The sequence below is a fragment of the Anabrus simplex genome, chromosome 11 (genome assembly GCF_040414725.1).
Source record: "Anabrus simplex isolate iqAnaSimp1 chromosome 11, ASM4041472v1, whole genome shotgun sequence".
In the NCBI taxonomy this organism is placed as follows: Eukaryota; Metazoa; Arthropoda; class Insecta; order Orthoptera; family Tettigoniidae; genus Anabrus; species Anabrus simplex.
The window spans coordinates 1,816,406-1,839,223 of record NC_090275.1 but is presented as its reverse complement, the minus strand read 5'-3'; the positions used below and the strand labels follow the sequence as shown (position 1 = coordinate 1,839,223).

Sequence of the window (22,818 nt, the reverse complement as noted above, 5' to 3'; positions counted from 1 at the left end):
TACCGTAACTTATATCAGATATAGAAACACGGTAACCTCATTTAAGATAACTTATTTTAATAATTCAAACATCTGAAAACAACTAAATCCCTGCAGGAGCGATATGAACGCATTTTTTAAATAAACAAGACTAAAGTATTATTAGATTTACTTTAGTTACAGAATTGGAGAATTGGCTACACTGATGTTATCAAAGCGATATTTCTCGTGATTTTTTATTTGCTCTATGCGCATGCACTGCAGAAGTCCTCAAGGATCTGAGTGCCCAACCTGAAGCACTCCACGTCGCACGCTCACCAACACAAGCCCACAGCTGTCAGGACATTCACCATCTTCAAATACTGTGTTCTAATGCGCAGGCGCGTTGTTTGGGCACGAGACGCTCTGTTGCCCAGAGCTGCACACTGCACAGTTCGCCCGGTGCAGTTCGCCTACCACTCGCCTCGCGTCGCAAGGCTCTTGCAGTCATTGTCGCGCTGACAGCAACAGCTTGTCTCTTTAAATACAAAAGGTATCCTCTCTTCGTGCTTAAAGACATGGTGGGTTTAAATACCTTCCAAAATCCGTAATCCAATTAAGAATATAACATTTTGTCGTGATAATATTTGTAGAAATAATTCTGTTGTTCGGCTGTAGCCCAACTAAATTATAAATTATTTCCTGAAATTCTGAGTGCAAAAACTTGACAGGGCACGTGCCCCTGTGCCCCTAAGGGCCCACTGCCACAGGGTAATAGTCTCTAATACGAAGTTGACGGCGGAAGATATTGAAGTTTTGTTTAGAAGCTTCCCATTTGGCTCGCATCGGAAGTGCCTTGGAGGATAGATCATCCCATTTGGATACTCATGAGAGAGGCCGATAATTTCTTTGACTGCACCTTTTAACACCCTCTGAACATTATCCAGAAAGGTATTTTTGATTTTAGTTAGTAGCGCGCATTGAAAAGCGTGTATAAGACTGAGTCATGTAAATGTCAGGTCATGCTTCCAATTTGATATCTAAAAAAAAAAAGTGTTTATTTTCTCAGTATGGCAGTCTCGATCAACTACATATGTGTACAACTGTAATTAGTAAAATGTATATCCATCATAATATTAAACAATGTTTAATATCATTATGTACTATGTGACCTATGTAAACTTTAAATAAAGACACAAATACAAAAAAGACCAAAAACAACAACAATAAAGCACTTAGCCTAGAGATCAACAACCCTGTCCCAATATCTCCTTCACTTTTCACTTCAATTCTCCCGCCTCTATAATCCTTTACATCACCTGAACCCGCCCGAACCTCCCGGTGGGCCACCCGCTCCTCCTCCTCAGGGAGGGGAATTAACACTTTTAGATGATGACTAGCTGATGGACCCATGCTTCGCTACGGAGTGCTCGAGAAGACTGCCTTTATGGTTTTCCCAACTGAAGTCAACACAGGTCATTATAATGACGTCAGTAGGAATGTAGCGATTAAAAGCAATGTTATCACATAAAACACTCGATCAAATGAAAAACCGCACATTTTTCTCACTTTTAACGAACAGTACTACGGTGCCGATCTAAGAGTCCAAAGTTCCAGAGCTGGAATGACTAGGCCGCAGACAGATTTCGTTAATTGTGCACACTGCTCATTCCAATCAGCGCCTCAGAGTAGGGATTGAATAGCTGGAAAGCTATGATAAACCAGTACGTTACGTACCAGTAAGCAAGAAAAAAGAGCCGGAGCTGGCGCAGGGGCTAATGTGCAAGATGGCGGCTATACACGAGCTCTTATGGGACTTACTCTGGGGCACTGGCCCTTTATCCCTTCAGCCCTTTTGTCATACGGATGAGGAGGAGCCCTTTTACCCTTTAGCCTCTTTGCCCTTCAGCCCTTTAATCTCTTAATCATGTCAACAATATTGTAAGGTACTATACGTTTCTTAGCTTCGAGCCTCAAAGATGCTTCCCAATATTACACGCCTGTGAATAAGGCATATATATTAAGCCTTACACCATTTCCATAGTCCCATGATTAGCCTCTCATCTTGTTCCAAGTTCAGCTCCAAGACTTAAGGTCACCTTCCAACGTTACAATTCTATGAATAAAGCACATGTATTAAGTCTTACATCATCTCCCTAGTTCTAATACCACAAAGTGTAGGTGCGAAATTTGTGGTGGGGGAAGGCAAACGATTAGGTTAACACCTGATCAGCGTGCAGGTAAGCCTGTACAATTAGCTAGGATGTAAAGTTTTGTCCTAGCTGGTGTAGGGAGGCACAATCGTCGTACGAAAGTTACAATTTGTGAGCCCCTGAGGCAGCTCTCAAGTTAGGTCTCAAACGAATAGAGTATAGCAGCCATCTTGCATAGCAGCTCTTGGCTCAGCCCCTCAAAGTTAAGCCAATAAGACAAATAGGTTTTAAGTTAGATGTTGTGAGCCCCTATAGTAGTTATCTAGTTAGGTCTATACGAATAGAGGATAGCATCCACCTTGTATAGTAGCCCTTGCCTCAGTTGTCGAATGTTAGACTGATAAATGTAATAGCTTTAAGTTAGATGCTGTGAGCCCCTATAGTAGCTCTCTAGTTAGGTCTGTACGAATAGAGGATAGCATCCACCTTGCATAGTAGCCCTTGCCTCAGTTCTCGAATGTTAGACTGATAAAACTAACAGGTCATAAGTTACAAGTTGTGAGCCCCTGAGGTAGCTCTATAGAAATAAGTCTATAAGAACAATGTGTTACCATTATATCTTGGTCCATCTCCTTAAAGTTAGTCTCATATAACCAATGTATAGCGGCCATCTTACCTCGGGGGCCCTAGTAATAGGAAGGTGCACGCGGCCGCCATCTTGCGCATTAGTCCCTAGGCCATTTCCTTATGTCTTATGTATACTGCCTATCCTACCCTGGGCCAGCTTTCTCCATAAGAGCCTATTAATAGCAGCCATCTTGCGCATTTGCCCCTGCCCCAGGTCGCAGGAGTTAGTTCCATAAGAGTCTATGTATAGCGGCCATCTTGCGCACCGTTGATCAAATCATTGGGTCACTTTTTCTTATGCCATCATGTTCTAGACAGGCCGTGCCACGGTATTAGAGGGCTAAAATTTTGTCCGTTTTGCTCTACGACGTACCGGTACCGTTTTCGAGATATTTGACATTTTGCATTTAGGCCGCAAATTTGATTAATCGAACCGCTGTGCTTGCAACTACCAGTAGCGGCGATTGGGAATTAAAAGTGCGGGGGCAAAAACAAATGCAGACAACAAACAGTACCAGTGAGGGGGTGGGGAAGTATGTACATCAAAAGTGAATTAAGAGAAGTTACAAAGTGGTAAGCTCTCTGAGCGAATTTCGACAGAGAGGTAAAGGTTGACAGTTTAAGTGCAGTAATAATAGTTTTGTGAGATCTTGATTCAATACTATTTCACCACACATTTATTACAATTAAATAAAGTACGGCGTGATTATACAATTAAAATAATTTAGTACTTGTTTACACACCAACAGACACTAGGGAGACTTGCAAACTGACGAATGCGTGCGGCGAGCGGGTGAATCATCATGTCCTTGGCCAGCCTTCCTTACAGCACATGCTATCCGGGACGAACGACATTTTGTGCGTACTTCCGCTAGTAATTTTGGTAATATTTAAAGGAAATAATCAGCTGATAAGACAACAAGGCTTTTTAAAATAATTCCTACTGTCAGCGGCTAAAATGGAATATTTTCTCCACAAAGTGGAGTGGGGTGGGGTGGGGAGGCAACTGATGGCTCCTACTGGCAACTGCAATGGGATAGAACCGGCTTCAGTGGGCTTGCATTGCCAAACATTCACGAGGAAAGGGCAATAAATGTTGAAGTTCTCTTAAGTCAAAACCACGAAGGCTGTACCGGAGTGTTTCTGACTGGTCAACTGTTAATATGTAAGTATACAGAGTAAAGTCAATATACTTTAAACATTACTGAATTTTAAGGAATTTTGTGGTGAAGTAAATATCAATAAACTACCTTACAATACTGCAACAACTTCGTTAAAATAAACTTGAGAAATTTCATCACTACGGAAGTAAAATGACTGAGCTCGATAGCTGCAGTCGCTTAAGTGCGGCCAGTGTCCAGTATTCGGGAGATAGTGGGTTCGAACCCCATTGTCGGCAGCCCTGTGGGGCTGTTCCTTCACACTCATAGCCCTTTCCTGTCCCATTGTCGTCATAAGTCCTATCTGTGTCAATGCGACGTAAAGCAACTTGTAAGAAGAAGAAAGGGAAATAAAATTTCCCCTATACTCGTTTTGCTTTGTGGTGTGGTATTTTAAAAAGTTAGCCCCTCTCTTTAGGAAATCCTGGATCCGCCTCTGGTTGTCGACAAAGAGATTTGTGACTTAAGTCTTTACATTTTCAGATATTTTGCAAGAAGCTGCGTGTATGATCGTGGCCGATGGATTCAAGGGCTTTGGAGACATCTACAAAAGCAAGGCAGCAAGCAGTTCATTTTCATAGACTTCGCTTTTTTTTTTTTTCTTGAAACGCAGATCAATGATGCATTTGTGCAAGCGGGGAACACGGAATAAAACAGGAAGACTTGTCTAGAACACATTCTATGATTCTTCTTATAACAGATAATTGTTATATGCTTCCAACTTTTTAAGTTATCCGGATCCACAATTTAAAAGTCAGTATTGTTCTTCCATTCTTAATAGCAACTCCGAATCGAATTCCTTTATTTACAAGCTCGTAAATGTGATTACGGCATACGAGGGTAATATCAAACGAAAGTATTATTCCATGGCCTAATTTGTTTGTTGCTAAACTATGTCTCCCTTGGTGCGCTTCCACTTATATGTATTAAATAAACTCTGACGTGGTGTTAGTTCTAGGATGGTGAGGGTTACTATGCTAAAATCGCCGTGCCACGCGGCTCTGGACTCCAGCGTGTGGGGTGTCATTTGATTCTTCTCAGTGAGTTATACAAGTATACGGCGAAAACAAATCAAATGCTGAACATTTGAGTGAATTGTGGTGCGGAGAAGTGCGAATAATATCTTTCTTTTTAAAATGTCGCGACATATAAATGGATTCAGAATTATCGAAAACGCATTAGACAGAACAGAACATCTTGACAACCGTTGGTGGTGGAAAATAATTCAGAATGAAGATGTCAAACCTACGTGCTTTAACACGCAACCGTGACCCCAAAAGTCCCATACTCTGGTAGGGTTGCGAATCGTGGACTGTAGTCTATATGTGCTTTTATGCAGATGTAATGAATGTTCTCTGAACACTGATGAGAGATGTGAAACATACCTTTGTTGTAAGAACACCCCGTCCTTCCACTTTTTGTGTCCCCTATAGTGCACGACTGATCGACAAGCTTCTATTTTTCAGCATCATGTTAAATATACGGTATGTAAAATGAACCTCCACAGGCTCTCAACTACGTCTTTCTCTAACTGTCGTAAGATGTGACTAAAAGGGACTCTGATCTTAGGAGCGTGAGTTTGCTACCAACTAGCTGACTCTAGCATTGCTTAAGTCTTCTTACTTTCACCTTTCCTATCTGATCTCTCTTGGTCAACTGCTGCTTTACGTTTGCGAACTCATCCTTCAATTTCACATAGCTCGTGGCCTTCCCTTTCTTTCGTCGATACCGTCATCTTTCGGAAGGTCGAAATTATTCCTGTTTCTTCCTTTCTCTGAGTAGTATCAAGAGTGTATGATTGTCTAATTATAACAATTACTACCAGCAGAATACGTGAGTTCCACAAAGTTCTCATTGTACTCCGTAAAACACAACTATCATCTTCGCTGGACCTCTTATTTCTCGTCTTGATTGCTGTCAAGTACGCAGGTCTATACATGGCAACACCGTGTTGTTGGTAAACAATCACGTTCTAAGATGATCAAATAATGGGTTAAGAAAGACATAATAGAGATTTTCTAAATTGGATTAACGTATAGCCGAGACGAATTGCATTGTCGAGATGAATGCATGAATCATACGAGTGCAGTCATTCGCTTTTCAGCGGAGTTCGTTATCTAAAACGTAAGAGTACGGTAAATGTTGTCCGTCTGCGCAAGCGTATGTATGTGTAGGTTCCGGAGTTCAGGCTGATTTGCTGTTCTCGCACAGGGAAGTAAATCTGCTGCGCCAGTGAAGCAACATGGCTGGTGCGGTGAAGTGGCGATGGTGCGTTCTCTTCTTTACAATAGGGATAACCGTTCTTCAAGCATCGGGACATGGATATCCTTCTCAAACTCTACATGTCTATGCTGGTGAACCACATTCTACGGGTTGGAGCTTAGTGATAAATAATGATTCCGAAGATAAAGCCGGCATCGAACAGCAAGGAGATGGAAGTCGAAAGAAACGTTCGGTTGGAGTTAATTCTAACATGGTTAAGGTTAGAAATGTTTTAAGTGCTTTTCGTCCTTTGGTGTATTGTTTATCTCCGGGACTGTCGAAGCTTTATATTGTTGATATTGGATAATTTGAAGTTGCCTTGTTCTTGGTGCGCATTTTAACCTTGTTGTCGTGTGCTGTTTATTTTGGGTTTTAAAACGGTATAGTGAACGACAGATTACTTCCCTGCGCGCTATTTTACTGTATGAAAATGATGATAATGAAAATTTGTCATTATTTCGGTATTGTGCAATTTTGCGGATAGTCATGTGATACTCTGCTATGTTGCCATTTTGTGTCCTGTCAAATTCTCTTTGGCGTCGTACTATTAACCTGCTGCTATTTCTTCATTCTCTAGATGTGTCTTGTCATCCTCTGATCTGAATATCATTGTGTTCTTTTTAACCATAGAGCCTGACATCTGCAGTATTTCCTAATTTGTGGAAAGCTTGACTTGTCATATACCATTGAACAGATTAGCTTACTCTTCAACTTGTGATCTAGGCCTAGGTAGATTTCCCTTAGTTTACACATTGCACTTCAATATTAATTTCAGTTGCGCTATAGTGAGATTTAATTTCAGATTAAACCGTTTTGTTTTCAGCATGAAATATTGTACATTTCACCATTCATCCTGCATGTTTCTGTGAATTAAGCTTCCTCATAATCTATTCAATGTAATCTGTTGCTCTTTCTTTGTCTCTTACCTCAACATCACATCCAGAGATTAATCATTATCTCCAGGGTCACCTACCTCCTGCTTATGCCTACCTTGCCCTCTGTGTGATTTAACAAATGACGTAGGAAAATGTTTTATATGACCCTGTACAATCATAGTAGTTCATACACCTAGATTCAGCCAATGTGATCATTCCGGAACTGCCCTATTGCATTATTAAGAACACCTTCATGTCATCTAATTCCACATAGGCCCCTAAACCTGGAGTTCCCGTGGTTATGATCAGGATATCAACAGTAACTTGAACCTGCTTTCTCACCTCTCACTGTTGATCCCAGTTTTGCATATTACAATTTATTATTCATGTTGCTTTCTTATGTGCTACTGTACCTTTAACTCGCTAACAGTGGCTTGAACATGCGTGATGGAGATGCATATGAAACTGGTATTAATTCCTCTTTATCTTGCTTGGTTTCTATTTCTACCTTATTTCCTGTCAGCTCTTATCGGTAGACTCATGTTCAGTTCTAAGTCAGACACCGTTAGGTTCTTCAGGTTCTTGGTAATGTTTTTTGTTTCCTGATTTTTATTAGCTGAAACGTTCACTCCTAGAAGTTTCCTTTCCTTTTTATTTTTCAACTCATGTTTGGCAATTGCAACAACTATTATCTGCGCACTTTTTAGTGATAGATTTACACCCTAGTGCTGAAGAGGTCGACTTCGGTTATATTCGAGATTCGTATTGGCAACCTTTGAAACACAAACTAAGAATCGCTTATCATCGCTGTGCGCCATCTGGCGTACACTTTACGTACTCGTACTGTTGTTGTTTACACAGCAAAGCCAAACTATAGAATTCATGCTAGGAACACGTTTCGCAACGGGAAATGTTATATAGTATTATATATTGTGTGTGTGTGACACAGTTGTTTGCTTAAAATAATAAAGGTTTATACAATTCATATCGATCGATCATATTATCGATTCAATTCTGATTTCATTTCCATTCAGTTGGCAGTATTAACGGAACCCTTCTTACTTTTCCAACGAGTACAAAAATCTATCACTAAAAAGTGCGCAGATAATAGACAGTGTAGCTTTTAGCCTACATAAAAAACCCACATTCAGCCAAACAACCAAACTCCTACTCCTGTCAATGGTATTAGGTGTGTGAGGCTTAGAGAGTCGTTGAATTTCATGCTTTTCACGACCCGTTCATTTTGCGGATATCTCCATTCTTTATATCTGAGAATTCAGTTCTTCAGTCTGCTGAATCTAATTTTGGAATAAATAAAGGTAGAAATATAGAGTCCGCCCTACAAGGATTAGCCTATAACATATGTTATTCTTACCTAGAAATGATTCTGGAGGAGAGATGTGTTCATTACGCCTGCCAGGATCCAACCCACCTGCCCCTAGAAGTATATTTCTTCTGCCAACATCTCTTAACAAGTCTTTGGAAACCATTACACTCGAAGAACTGGAGCTAATACTCAGAAAACTTAGAAATGGAAAAGCATCTGGAGAAGATTCAATAAATGCAGAATTATTCAAGTATTCCAGTGACATCTTCAAGCAAAGATTTCTCAAATTCATCAATCTAATTTGGAATGGCAACAGACCACCAGAGAATTGGCAAAAAGCTATAGTTATTCCTCTTCATAAGAAGGGCAGTGTGAAAGATTGTGGAAATTACAGAGGGATAAGTATACTCAACTCAGGTTACAAAATTTACTCTAATATTGTCAGAGAAAAATTATTCAGGTATTATGAAAATGTGATTGGAAATGAACAACATGGATTTCGAAAGGGGCGCTCATGTGCTGATGCTTACTTTACCTTGAAAATCTTAGTCGAAAAACGCAGGGAATTTAACTTGGAAACTCACATAGCATTTGTTGATTTTAAGAAAGCCTTTGACCTAGTTAACAGGAACAGACTTCTTAATATCTTAGCAGAAGATAATGTCCCACAACAGTTAATAGATAACATATACAACATGTACAGTGACAACCTTATTGCAATAAAGTTAGGTAATCATCAGACTGAATGGAAACCGGTCAGCAGTGGTGTGAGACAAGGTTGTGGACTTTCTCCTTTGTTGTTCATAATCTATATGAACAACATAATACAGGAATGGAGGCATGAAAGGCATGGATCAATCCCAGTCAGCAGATATCTCGCACATCTTGATGCCATACTCTTTGCTGAAGAAGTTGCATTGGTAGCATCATCAAAAGATGATCTTCAGTGGTCAGTATTTAATCTGCAGAAAGTCTCTTCAAAATTCGACATGATCATTTCACCACAAAAGAGCAAAATAATGGCCTTTAAGGGGAAGGACCCTATCCCGAGTAAAATCTGTTTAGATAATAAAATTTTGGAAAGAGTCAACGAATTCAATTATCTGGGATACAATTTATTTTACCAAGGGAGAATTGATATCTCTGCAAAAATAACCAAATTTACCAGAACAACAGGAATCATAAATCATATCATGAAGCCATCTCTTGTCTAAAAACACACTCGCTTACGTCTTTATAACACTTTAGCCAGACCAACCCTTTGCTACGGCAGTGAGGCATGGACAATAAGAACTCAAGACATTTCCAGAATTACAGCACGTGAAATGACGTTCATGCGCAGAACAGCAGGCTGTACGAAATGGAATCGTAAAAGAAATGAAGATATACTTAAGGGACTGAATGTGAAATCAGTAATCAATTACATCTATGATTACCAAGAAAACTGGAAACGTCATGTTCAAAGGATGGAATCTGGAAGACTACCAAAGGGGATCCTACGCTATCAACCAAGAGGACAGAGATCTGTAAGACGTCCAATGAAGCGATGGAAAGAAAATGCAAGACCGTAATGGGCCACATGGCCCAGTACTTGGAAGGATGATGATGATGATTATGACATAACCTCTCCTGCCCAAAGGCCAACCGCACCTTCCCGAGATGAAGAAACCTGTTCCCACAGATGAGGCCCTGACGACATAGTCACGGCGGTATAACCGTTACATCCATTATGGAGGAAATGCTGTGATTTCAGCTAGTCCATTAGCTGAGAGGTGGCAGCCCCACCTTCAGGCTAGCAACCCGTCGGAAGGACATTTGATTGCTTTCAAGTCTTGCAAAAAGTAAAATGCAAGACCGTAACGGGTCACATGGCCCAATACTTGGAAGGAAGATGATGTTGATGATGAACCTAAAGTAATGGTCCAGGCACCATTATCCATTGCTTTTACCAAGGATCAGGGGCATTGGCTGAGATATCGAAGATTAAGACGTCATTCCCACCAATGAAGAGACAGAGATTTCGTTACCAACCACTGCCAAAGACAAAAGGCTAAAGAGGCCCGCAAAGTTTGAAAGTGTCATGGCGTCGGATGATTACCTTTCACTTTCTCGATTCCTCCTTTAATCTAGGGGCTTAAAAAAAAAAGAATCGTTTAGTAGCTGTAATGTATTTTTGGACATTCAGGCCAATCTCTGTCGTGAGAAGAGTGGCCCAGAAAAAAAGAAAAAGGTAAAGATCCTTCATTCTTCAAAGGATTAGGCTTCTTCATTTTTCACTTCTGATTGGTGTAAAAGGGAATGGTTGCATTTCCCCTTAAAATGATAATCTCCACCTGCTCCAGTGGGCTCCTGCCTGGAAACAGTGATGTGCTTGCTTTCTCAGAAAAATACTCTGAACCTGCTTCTGCCATCTTGTGAGAATCCTTCCCCTTGTATTGTATTCTCTAAAAACTCTTTTACAGATCGGTGTCGTGTTGTACGGTGTATTGTGGGGTGACCCATTAAGACCTCTACTGTTTAACATAGCTCTTCTGGGTGTAGTAAAAGTAGTTAGTCTATATGTATGTGGACGACATGGTTCTTGCTTCTGAATCGATTGAAAAGTTACAAGTAGATTCCACAAATTACTGAAATGGTCTACAGAAAATGGGCTAAGAATGAATAAACTTAAAACAATCATGATGACCTTCTGAAAGGGAGGAAGACTAGCTACAAACCAAGTAATGAAATTAGAAGGGGTAAACCTGCAAATAGTGACTAGCTTCAAGTGTCTGGGTCCGACATTCCAAATGCGTGGTGATATATTCACCATACATGAAGAAGGTAGCATCCGCAGTGGTTTCAATGGGTGAAGTGAATAATATTGGTAAACTTTCATTTCAAATGGCTATGGACCTATTCAAGTTGAAAGTGACACCAGTCTTGACGTATGCTTTGGAATGTATATGGGACCACCTGAAGAAGAAAGACTTGAAAACATTAGGAAGTGTCAAATCAAGGTATTTGAAAAAAGTTGTGAATTTCCAAAAATTTACCCCTTTCTGCCTGGTGTATGTCCTGGCCCGACAGGAATACTACATTGAAGAACTGTGCATGCAGCCGCACCTGCCTTTGCTGAGGCCTGTCAGCAATTATTATACAAGATTCAAGGGAAACGGAAGGAAATACGGGATGATTTCTATAGGAGCGATGCAATGACTTTGTCTGACTGCATGAACGCGAACTGTGAGCTGGGACGGTTCATTGGTTTCATCATAGGCTGTGTAGCGGGAGGAAGTTCCACGTTCCGGATCTACAATGTTTGTGTAAACTCTGTGAACAGCCATGCGACAGATATCGCATACTGTGGTGTAACTGACGTGGTTCCTCTCTAAGAAAGTTCTGTGAAGACTAATGCACATTGTACGAAATTCTGTATTATTATTTTTATTATTAATAAATAAATCTTTTCTGTCTCCTCTATTGACGTCACTCGTCTCTTAGCAATGCAGATTTTTTAAAACGAACTCGTGCATATAGAAATGGATTATTTACATGTTTTTTCAGGCCTGCTTGTATGCCTATTACCAGCACATGTGTGTACTTTATTAATACAATAATAAACTGTTTTTCTTGAATTTTCTTTAGCCAGATTTAGAATGCACATTATCTTTTAACTTTTAAAAATTAAAGAATTTAGGCCGTCATGGATGTTGAGGAGAGCAAATACTTACCTTGATTGTGTTGGCTTTGTCTTTGTTGTGGTTAATGGGTTGTCTTCTCGGAACAAGGCCATGTGACGTCATACTTGAGGGACCTGCCTGGATAGTAGGGGTTTCAGGTGGGGAAAAAGTAAAATTAGTGATAGTTTTACCCATTTACCTTTCTCTTATTTCCCCTCCTGCCCCCTTCACGCTTGCTGTTTTCCTGCCTTACATTTATTTACATTTATTTATTTATTTATTTATTTATTCGTATCAGAAGCATACATTTTACATAGCATAATGGTACTTAATGACATACATATCAAATAGTGTCTGCCCAGAATTTTGCCAAATCACGGGCATTAGGTGTTGCAGCCATCAAGTCCTCTATTGTGCAACTTAAAGGACACTTACTACAGTTCATGAAATGGGCTGTGGTTTGGTCTTCACCACATTCGCATTGCCTGGATGTGCCAGGAAAGCCCCACTTTACCATATTGGTTCTTGATCTACCAACCCCAGTGCGAAGCCTGTTCAACGATTTCCACGTAGACCAATGTTCCTCGTGTTCTGGGGGGAGATGTTCAATTGGTAGCATCCAATCAGCAAATTCCTGGCGATGGGTCGATTCGAACCACTGATCTTGAAGTCCGTAGTCTCGTAGCCTTACACCACTTGGCCAACATGTCCCTTGACAGGTCAAGATTTAAAAGTCTTGTATATAGGCTGTACAGATACATTACCCTTGAGACATATGGCATTGCGAAGTAATTTGCATTTACCGCCAAAAATGTCACTGTCATATGTGACTGAATTTCTACAAACATAGTCGGGCTCCATGGCTTAATGGTTAGCGTGCTGGCCTTTGATCACAGGCGTCCTGAGTTCGATTTCTGGCAGGGTCGGGAATTTAAAACATAATTGGTTAATTTCGCTGGCACGGGGGCTGGGTGTACGTGTCGCCTTCATCACTTCATCCTCATCACGGCGCGCAGGTCGCCTACGGGAGTCAAATAAAAACCTTCATCTGGAGAGCTGAACTTTTCCTCAGACACTCTTGGCACCAAAAACCATACACCATTTTTTTTCTACCAACATAAATTTGAGAAATTATAAAAAGTGCATGAAACCCAAATTATGAGGTTCATTACCACGACACATTCCTCACATAAAAAAGACCTTGTAGCTTATACACCTTCATTTTAGCCATATATATATATATATATATATATATATATATATATTCAAAAACATTTGCAGAATTACAATAGAGGACAAATTCATTTAAAAAATAGAAATAGTCTAGAACATAGATTGGTGAAGTTGGACATCCTGCCAGTCATCGTTAATAAGATCATGAGTCACTTTTTAACATTGTCTGTGTGTGTTTGCGTGATGATACTATACTAGTCCAAAACCGTAAAAAAAAAAAAAAAAAAAGTTCACTGCAATTATAGTTGACTGGACATTCCTTTTCTTTAAAGAACAGTGTGTACCATAAATTAATATTCTATTTTACTGATTTCTGTAAACATGTATGTATGTATGTATGTATGGTGTTGGTTTGCCAGTTCCTCGCCTATATGCTGGATGAAACCTTGATAGACCAATAATTGATTCCATATTGCATTCAGTCATTGTCACCGACAGTGGTTTCAGTCTGTCAATTAGAAATTCTATCACACTTTACCATACCAAATATAACCTAACCGTGTGACTATCAGTGGATCACAACCTAACCTATCACCATCGGTGGATTACAGTGGTCTCGTAAGTAGCAAATACTGTCCCAGGGGATGCTTGAGGCCTTCGCCAAGACCCTCTTTACATGCCCCTAGCCTAATGGTCTTGTCACTAGCTGGGCCTAACCAATCCAGACCAATGGATTGGTCACTATTTTTATAGCTGGATGTATCTCATATTGTCATGGTCTTGTTACGTCGTGTTAGCCGTGATGTATACCTCTTGTTATTAAAGTTTTACCCAGTCTAGGCCTAGTGGTCCCTTGATTTGCTATGCTTGATCTATATATGTGTACATTGCATCAAAACAGACAAAAGGTACCAGGTTGTCAATCTCCTTTCAGATTATCCGCCATTACTGTAAATCTCAACCTTCAAATGCCGCTCACAACCATGGAGCCCCTGCTCGCTTGTGCCGGCGGATCCTGGACTTATACTGTCTTGTCTAGTGAACAAGTATGTTATTGTAGCAGCAGTCTTGTATAACAATTACGTCTTGTATTCACTCTAGTCTGATCACTTTACTAGTGAAGATGCATGTGTAGGAAGGAGATCAATTCAATTCAATCCAGTCGTCAATGACCTGCATTTAGGGCGGTCACCCAGGTGGCAGATTCCCTATAAATAGTTTACCTAGCTTTTGCCGGCCCCGTGGTGTAGGGGTGGCATGGCTGCCTCTTACCTGGAGGCTGTGGGTTCAATTCCCGGCCAGGTCAGGGATCTTTACCTGAATCTGAGGGCTGGTTCGAGGTCCACTGAGTGTACGTGATCAGAATTGAGAATCTATCTGGTGGTGAGATAGCGGCCCCTGTCTAGGAAGCCAAGAATAACGGCCGAGAGGATTCGTCGTGCTGACCACACGACACCTCGTAAGCGGTCGCTGGGTAGGCCAAGGCCCTTCAGGGCTGTAGTGCCATGGGGGGGGGGGTTCTCAGCTTTTTCTCAAATATTTTTAACAAACTTGGAAATATATCAAACATTTCCCTTGCTCCTCATCCTATAAATGAATATTTGTCCTCTTGAATTCTAACTTTATCTTCATATTATGATCTTTCCCACTTTATACTTTTAAAAGCTCTATTCAAGCTTATTCTTCTACTTATGTCATTGCACGCCAACTTGCCACTGACAGCTCGAATGATACCACCCGTTTACTCCTTCGGGACAAAATATTTCAGGTTCCCTATGGCAATCAACATCTGTATCATCTGATGGGCTTGCAGGCATCAATTTTTGAAAATGAGATGAAGTCTCATAGTGCATTGGCACTGCCGGTGGTTTCAAGTAACCTACGCAGTGGCCTCCACGGTATGCACTGGCCATGCGTCTTGGTGGGTGTGCTATGTACCAACTGATGAGCCCAACTTAGCACACTGGGGTGAAATGCTGGCAACCAGGAATGAGTTAGCTGGAAGATTTATGATGTCCAATAACGGACCAACTATTTTGGTATTAGATACCGCACAGTCGAGCATCTTGTCTCCTTAGTCCCAAGTCTTCTGAGCCCAAATTTTGCAACATTTTAATGACACTACTCCTTTGTCGTAAATAATCCAGAACAAATTGTGAAGCTTTCCTTTGAATTTTTTCCAGTTCTCGTATCGAGTAGTTCTGGTGAGGGTCCCATAGACTGGAGCCATACTCTTAACTGCGGTCCTACCAGAGACTTACACGCCCTCTCCTTTGCATACTTATTACAGCCACTAAATACTCTCATAATCATGTGAAGAGTCCTGTAACATTTTTTAACTACACAAGTACCTCGTTCATCCAGATTAAGTGGGACTGGAACTGATCCGGATGATCGAAAATCTGGATAAAACGAAAAAACAAATAGGCCTGCAGTACATGTTATATAATCTATTAACATAAGTTGTAAAACTTTTCTTACATTTATGACTGTTTTATGCACTAAAATGATGTGCAAGTTTTTCTGTTTTACATTTGTATGGCATTTGCGCACAGCACAATCACGAAGACGTGTTACTAACAACAGTTCTGCTGGTGTGGTTTCAGTGAAGAATTCTAAATAGGCCATCAGTTTGTCCAGCTGCATTGTTGCCTCTCCACGAGTCACTGCTTCTTCTGATGGAGTGCCGCTTTCATTTTCAAATTTACCATCGGTGAATTAATAGTGCGTGGCACTCAGAAGAACGTGGGTTCGAATCCCACCTTGGCCGTCCTGGGAATGGTTTTCCACGGTTTCCCATTCTTAATTCCAGGTGAACGCCGGAACAGTACCTTTGATAGATCATGGCCGAATTGCTTCAAATTCCTGTCCTTAACTATCCTTGGTGGAAAAGACATTCAAGAAGAGTCGGTGCCGTAACAAAAATACTGTACAAGTAAAAATAAATTTTTATTATTTTCGATCCGGATTAACGAGGACCGGATAAACGAGGTTCCTGTGCACTTCGTTAATACGATTACCCCAATAAAGATCATTAACACGTAGGTACTTAGTGTTCCCTGTGAAGTACTATCACCCCATCAACACCATTGTCTGCTGCAACTCACTTCATACAGTATAACATCATGATGATGTGTCACACTGAATTTTTCCATCTATCATTTTTATCCGTATTTCTTGTCTCCATGTGGGGTCGAAACGTGTCCTAGTGTATGAGTGTACAAGTTTTAGTGGTGTACATTAGAACAGCGGTAGGGTCTCTCTGTGTCTATACAATCTTATATGAAATCTTACCTTATAAAAGATGCTTCCTACTTTGTACAGGCATTGTATCTGGCTCTGACACAAGTGAGTTGTGTTTTTGATTTCATTCGTAATGTTTTCTTTGACTTCCTCCAATGTGTGAGGATTTGTTCGATACACTTTTTTCTTCACTTTACCCCACAAGTAAAAATCACACACTGCATTTACTCTAGTCAAAAAAAAAAAAAAAAAAAAGGCCCAATTATTCGTCTTGCGCTAACAACACACCAAACACCAATCTTGCTATCTTAATGAGGGACTTTATAAACACCATAGGATTTTCTGCACACCAATAGCGAGAGTTATGACTCTTCACACGACCATTAAGATGAAACCAGGCCTCATCCGAAAAGAACATAAACTGTGGGTCGAATAAACAATCATTCAATGATGCAAGATACCACTCACTCTTATGGCTGACCAGCCACAGTTAAAACTGTTCGTGTTTCAAATTTATTTACAGTGACATCAATATGTGCTCATGAAGGTAGCACTTCACCCATCGAGCCGACTCGTACGAAAATAGCTGTCTCGCCATGTTAACAGGTGAGCTGGAGACCGGCAACTGCTTGGAGAGTATGGAACAAGTATGAAATGCATCACTTGTTGTAATTCATTTTATACGATGTCACGCGAACGATCTCCAACGACATTTGGCGTATTCCCAACGAAAGTACGGTAATTAAAATTTTGCCATAGACAGATGTCATGTGATAAAGGAAAATGGAACTTTGATGTAATGGCATATGGCTGTACAGTTATCCATTTTAATTAGAGTATTTTAAAAGTTAAAAATTCCCATTCATTTTGATCATCAAGCAATTAATGCAGTGAAGAGCCTCCTGAGGCCTGGCGACCTTTTAAAAGGACATTGTTTAAAAAAAAATGGATATTTTATATTTATTTATACTTAAAAAATAAAATAAGAGAAAATTGAGCAAATGTTTGTGTTCCAGTTGTCTTTGACTTTGGTGTGGTATGCTTCTCAGTTCACTGTCTCCCACCAAGACACTGGTAGAGAAGTACTCAAACCCCCACGGTATCCCCTGTCTGTTGTAAGAGGTGAGTAAAAGGAGTGAATAAGGGATGATCGAATTAGGGCCATGAGACTACTTGTAATTAGTACAGTCACGTGGGGACCATCACAGGTCGCCTTTAACTGCGAGTAGTACTGCTATGTTAGGTTTGTGATTAGTTGCAACAGTGTGGATCAGGATGGGTTTTACAGTAACCGTGATTAGTACCACTACGTGCGGAACGTTGCCTGTAATTAGTACCATTATGTGAAACGCCACGTGTCTGGACGTTGCCTGCGATTAGTACAACGATATGAGCGACACCGTGGGTCTGTGTTGCCTGTGATTAGTACCCACTATGTGAGGAACACCATAGGTTTGTGTTCCCTGTAAGTGGCGCCGCAATGTGAGAAACACCATAGGTCTGCGTTACATGCGTGTATTACCATAATGTGTGGAATACCGCGAGTCTACACTACTTTGATTAGTACCACAACATGACAAATACCATGGTTCTACTTTACGAGCGGTAAGTAGCCTACCATTATGAAGGGGCCAGTGACCGGATTTTCGACCCCTTTAGACAACAAGCATCATCGATTAAGGATCGAGCTTTAGAAGCAGTCCCTTGGTCAGTAATACCATTGTTTTACACTAGTTTCTGGGAATGTGGTGCATTGCGGGTCGGATCCACTGATTGTTTTAAATTCATATTCATCCATTCATTCTTTGTCATCGCATTTTGAACTCTGGTCAGTGGATAATTTTGGACTTTTAAATTGTCATTACCTTTTTTCTCATTTCATACCATTAGGGGCCGATGACCTAGATCATGTGGCCAAGAGAGAAATGGTCTGGGCCTCAGGAGGGTAGATTCGTAGTATTGACCCTGCTTTCACTTGAAGCTGTTTAGCAGCCACAGTTAGAAAACTGATGGTAGCTCTGCAGTGGGATATTTTCAGTCCTGATCTAGGCACACCTCTGACGGTTATCATATGACACTTTGACCTTTATTCAATGGAATATTCTTTCCCTCTGAACCCTGTTATCTTGAGAACATTGTCTCATCTTTTCTTCCAAGTTTTTTCTGTAATGGTATGGAGGGTAGACGTGAGCTGATTGTTTACTTCTCACATTTCTTTCTACTTTGATTTTTGAATATTGGAACTGTTCCGGGGTTATCGGTGGAATGCAGAGGTGAAAGAAGGTGTAGGCTGGAATGGGTCTATCTATGATAGTCAAAGATTAATTTAAAATTTTAAAAATAAAGGTTATGTTTCTCTTCAGAGCTTAAATTTTGACAAAACTCGTCACAAGATTTCAGGTACAGAGCAATTTTGGTACAAAACAGAAAAAGCAAGAATTGGTAATTTACAACCTTGAGCTTCAATCTCATAATTTACAAAGGTCTCCACATCGCTAATGTGAGATAGACAAGGACACAATTTCCAAGAGCACCTTGCTCCAATGGTTACAAGTCCAAATGCACCACACAAAGATCTATTACACTTACCAGAAAAAAGCTCACATGCTCTACCAAGGAGACAGCCCTCCCGAACTCTTACGGCAACCATTAACTCTTACAAGACGGAAAACAGCGTCTCTGCTCCATACAATTACACCTTCAGGCCTCTCTAGGCACAACCTACAATTTACAATACCATATTAATTACCTTTTAGTTTACACAGGGGTATCTAGTACCCATTCTATTGGGCATTCGTGAAAAAGAACAGGTTGAATTACTGCCCCAAACTTGAAAATGTATGGAGCGTACATTGCGTTCCTTGAAAACCAAGGTTAAAACCCTACTTGGGCGTGGAGTCTGACGATGCAGAGGCTAATCTCACACTACTGAGGTGACTAGAAGGACAAGTTAATTTACGATTTACAAGATAACAGTAGTTTCAAATCTTAGTCACCTCAAGATTGATTGAAGGGGAATTCGAGAGGGTGACGCACTCTCTACCCCCGATTTACAATTTAAGTCCTTAGGACTTACATGAAATTTTACATGAGAAGGAAGCAAGTTTTCATTTAGGAAATTGACTGTTACATAGTTAAAGATTGGAACCTTCCCCTCGAGTTCAGCTTGCGGAGATAACTACAGAGATAGAAAACTGGTGGCCATTACCTGGGCTGATGTTCTGCCTGCCGAAGAATGAGGACCCCCTTCTCTCTTAGCACACACACTCAATAACTCTACGATCAGTAAGACAAGTTAACTCAAAAAAGCGATAGCTTTTATACCCAAGAGGAAGTTTTGAGAAGGCTCTGGACTAAATCCGGGCACACCCTCTCATTTTATTGGACAGACAAAAAGTTACAAAAAGCCTATGATTGGCTGAAAAATACACACAAAATTTCTGATTGGTCAGAAACCAAAGCTGACGGGATGAGAAGGAAGTATTGCAAACCTTGAAGTATCAAAAATAATGAAAGTCAATTCAGTTGAGAAAACCTATAAACACAAAACTTCTTTAAATCTCTAGTTATTCCACTTTGCACCAGAGTGCATGACATCAGTTCTTTAATAGGCATCTATGGTGAAAAGTGCAAACTTCCTGTGATACACCACAGCAAAACAAAGAAATCCAGTCAGTTTAGGAAACTTTAAAATAACATATTACTCCATCATTTAGTAGTGACATCTTTTGATCAATGTCCCAACTTCATGCAAATATATGTTTCAATTTTTATATGATAGGTAGCGTTCTTCTAGGTGCCTCATTTAAATGTATGGGGATGAGGTGTACCTCCTGGTACAGACCTCCCCTCCCCCCTCAAAAGTTCCTCCTTGGGGTGACACAGTAGAACTTTGCAAAAACAAAAAAATGCTGGAATTTCACAGATGGAAAATTTCTTGCTGAAAGTTCATATTAGAGAAAAAATATTTTGAAAGCTCATCTTGAAGTCTTCCCACAGTAGAGTCCGTGGTACCTAGTTCAAGTATGACGGCAAAATCAGCGGTCGCCGGCGATACCAGGTGGTATCCTTCGGACCCCCCCCAAGTACCTTCAGATACCCCTCTGCCGCTACTATGAGAGGGGTTGTCATGGTGATGGTCGCCGCCGATCAGATGTAGATGTACTGTTCCAAGATGGGTTGGCGGTTGAGATACCGCACCTCAGCCCTTGCCGGAAAAGATGGAACTCCAGCGCGCTGTTTAGAAGGAGACTGGACCGGAGTGAAGTGGGCCCTTACCCCACGCCGGCATCGCTCGCCAGATGTTGAGACACGGCTGAGAGGGCTCTGAAACAGTAATTAACTCGGCGACAGAGATTGTTGGATGGAGATTGAGAGTACTGTTTTTGCAGATAGAGATGAGGCGGGCAGCATTGAGGAAGAGTGTGTGTTCGTAGGCCAGGGTTTGGAGACGGGGGCTAGGTAATGGCCACCAGACCATGGACAACAGGTCATTCTTAATCAAGGAGAAGGTTGTACAAAATAATATCCCTTATAGTCGGGGCAGAAGATCTCCATATTACAATTACATAACATCAGTCTATTGATAATTCCTTATCTCTTGCAGATAAGCATTCATTGTCCTGTGTAACCTAAAATATTTGTTCGTTGGATCGCGTCCACTCCGATTACATAAAATAAATTTCATCGTAAAGTCTGTATTGTCGTACGTATACTTTAAGGTTAAGTTTCAATATTCCACCTTTACAATACCATAAGTTTATTGTTTATTTATTTAAACAACATTATTAAATAATACGGGACATGTTTCGTCTAACTTGTAGACATCATCAGCCGTAAGATATTCAAGAAAAAGCTTTAAAAAGGACAAGGACAGAACAAACACAATAAAATAAATCAGTTGTCGAACACGTCAATCAAAATAGCGAGGATGTTCCAGATTGTTCCAAGTACAAACATTCAAATCCTGTTGAAAAAAAAACAACTTAAATTCACACACATGAGAACGATATAGTAAAGCTTGTTGTTAAAATTCTTCTTGAGTGTGCCGTTGATATGCAGCAATCAGGTGCGTCGGCCAAAGCTTTTTCTTGAATATCTTACGGCTGATGATGTCTACAAGTTAGACGAAACATGTCCCGTATTATTTAATAATGTTGTTTAAATAAATAAACAACAAACTTATGGTATTGTAAAGGTGGAATATTGAAACTTAACCTTAAAGTCCATTCCGATTGTCAGTCTACTTCCCATAGTACAATGTTCCTTGAGGCTGCTCCTCTCACAAGTTTTCTTCTTTTGGGCCTTCCTCATCCTCTCAAAATATTTGTCCACTCCTCTTAAGTACCTATTTTTGTTTCCTTGCTGTACTGCCATCATTTTTCTCTATTCCCTTTTATTGATTCTTCTTTGACTTCGTACAATAGACTCCTGTTGCTCTTGCTATCTTCTGGTGATTGCAGTTCATGTGTTCTCTTTTACTTTGCTTGCTGTAGGTCTGATTGGATTCTGTTATTTTATCATGACCTTTCTATTGTTGTCCCTGAGTTTCCTTGCATCATTTTGTTCCTTAATGGCTCAATTTTTCACAGTTCAGTTAAGGATATACCTTTCTAAGAAAATTGCTAAAATTGTATGCCATTGCCCATTTTTAAATATCCTTTCTGCATTGGTTACATACTCTTATGTTAACAAGTTGGGAGTTCTTAATGGTTGGGTAATTCCACCTTTACATATTATACAATTTTTATTCCTTTTTTCTATGTGAGCAGCTGGGCAAGAGAGAGAGAGAGGGAGGAACAGAGTGAATAAATTAACCATGGTTTGTCTGGCAACGCAACCAAACCATTGAGGAAATTCCACCTAGATGAAATAAGAACTGTTCCTTTACAAATAATAATAATATTAAAGCCTCAGCTACCGTGACAGGCATTTTTGATTTTGACATTAGGCTGCATGCGCATTCATTTTGAGTTTCTGTTATACTCTACGAGATGACAGAGTAAACCAGATGTCGCTAGAGCGATTCATGATTGAGTTTTAATTAATTTTCTTGAGTAAGCACAAAATGTCACTAGAGATCATTTATGTGGGGACCAAGGGAGCTTAAAATTCAATAAGCTCAGTGACGCCAAAGTTTTCTGAAAATACATCAGGAAAAGACTGACACAACCTTCTAATACTGTAATTTCAGCCTGCTCCTCAGGTAGGTGCCTAAGATCTAACGACATCTCACTCTGCGTAGGCGAAATAGATGCAGAATTACATTTCAAAAGAGAAATACATAGGTGGATCAAAAGTTTAGTTGCACTAACGCGCTGCAGCAGCGCGCTGTGTGTTGCAAAACGTGGGCACAGCGGAAAACGGGACAGACACTGC

At 40.4% G+C, this 22,818-nt stretch overlaps 1 protein-coding gene across 3 annotated transcripts in view; it reads left to right on the top strand.

The window, feature by feature from the left end:
- Positions 1–22,818, top strand: part of LOC136883521 (sortilin-related receptor) — a 698,235-nt gene that overhangs the window by 66,810 nt on the left and 608,607 nt on the right. The window contains exon 1 of one of the 3 annotated variants that reach the window (XM_068229722.1): positions 6,097–6,380. The exons of 1 other annotated variant lie outside the window; for it this stretch is intronic. In XM_068229722.1, coding sequence (XP_068085823.1) covers positions 6,141–6,380 — 240 coding nt within the window. In that variant the 5' untranslated portion in view covers positions 6,097–6,140. Of the gene's footprint in view, positions 1–6,096; positions 6,381–22,818 lie in introns of those variants that run through there. One more of the 3 variants, XM_067155884.2, reaches the window with a different exon arrangement.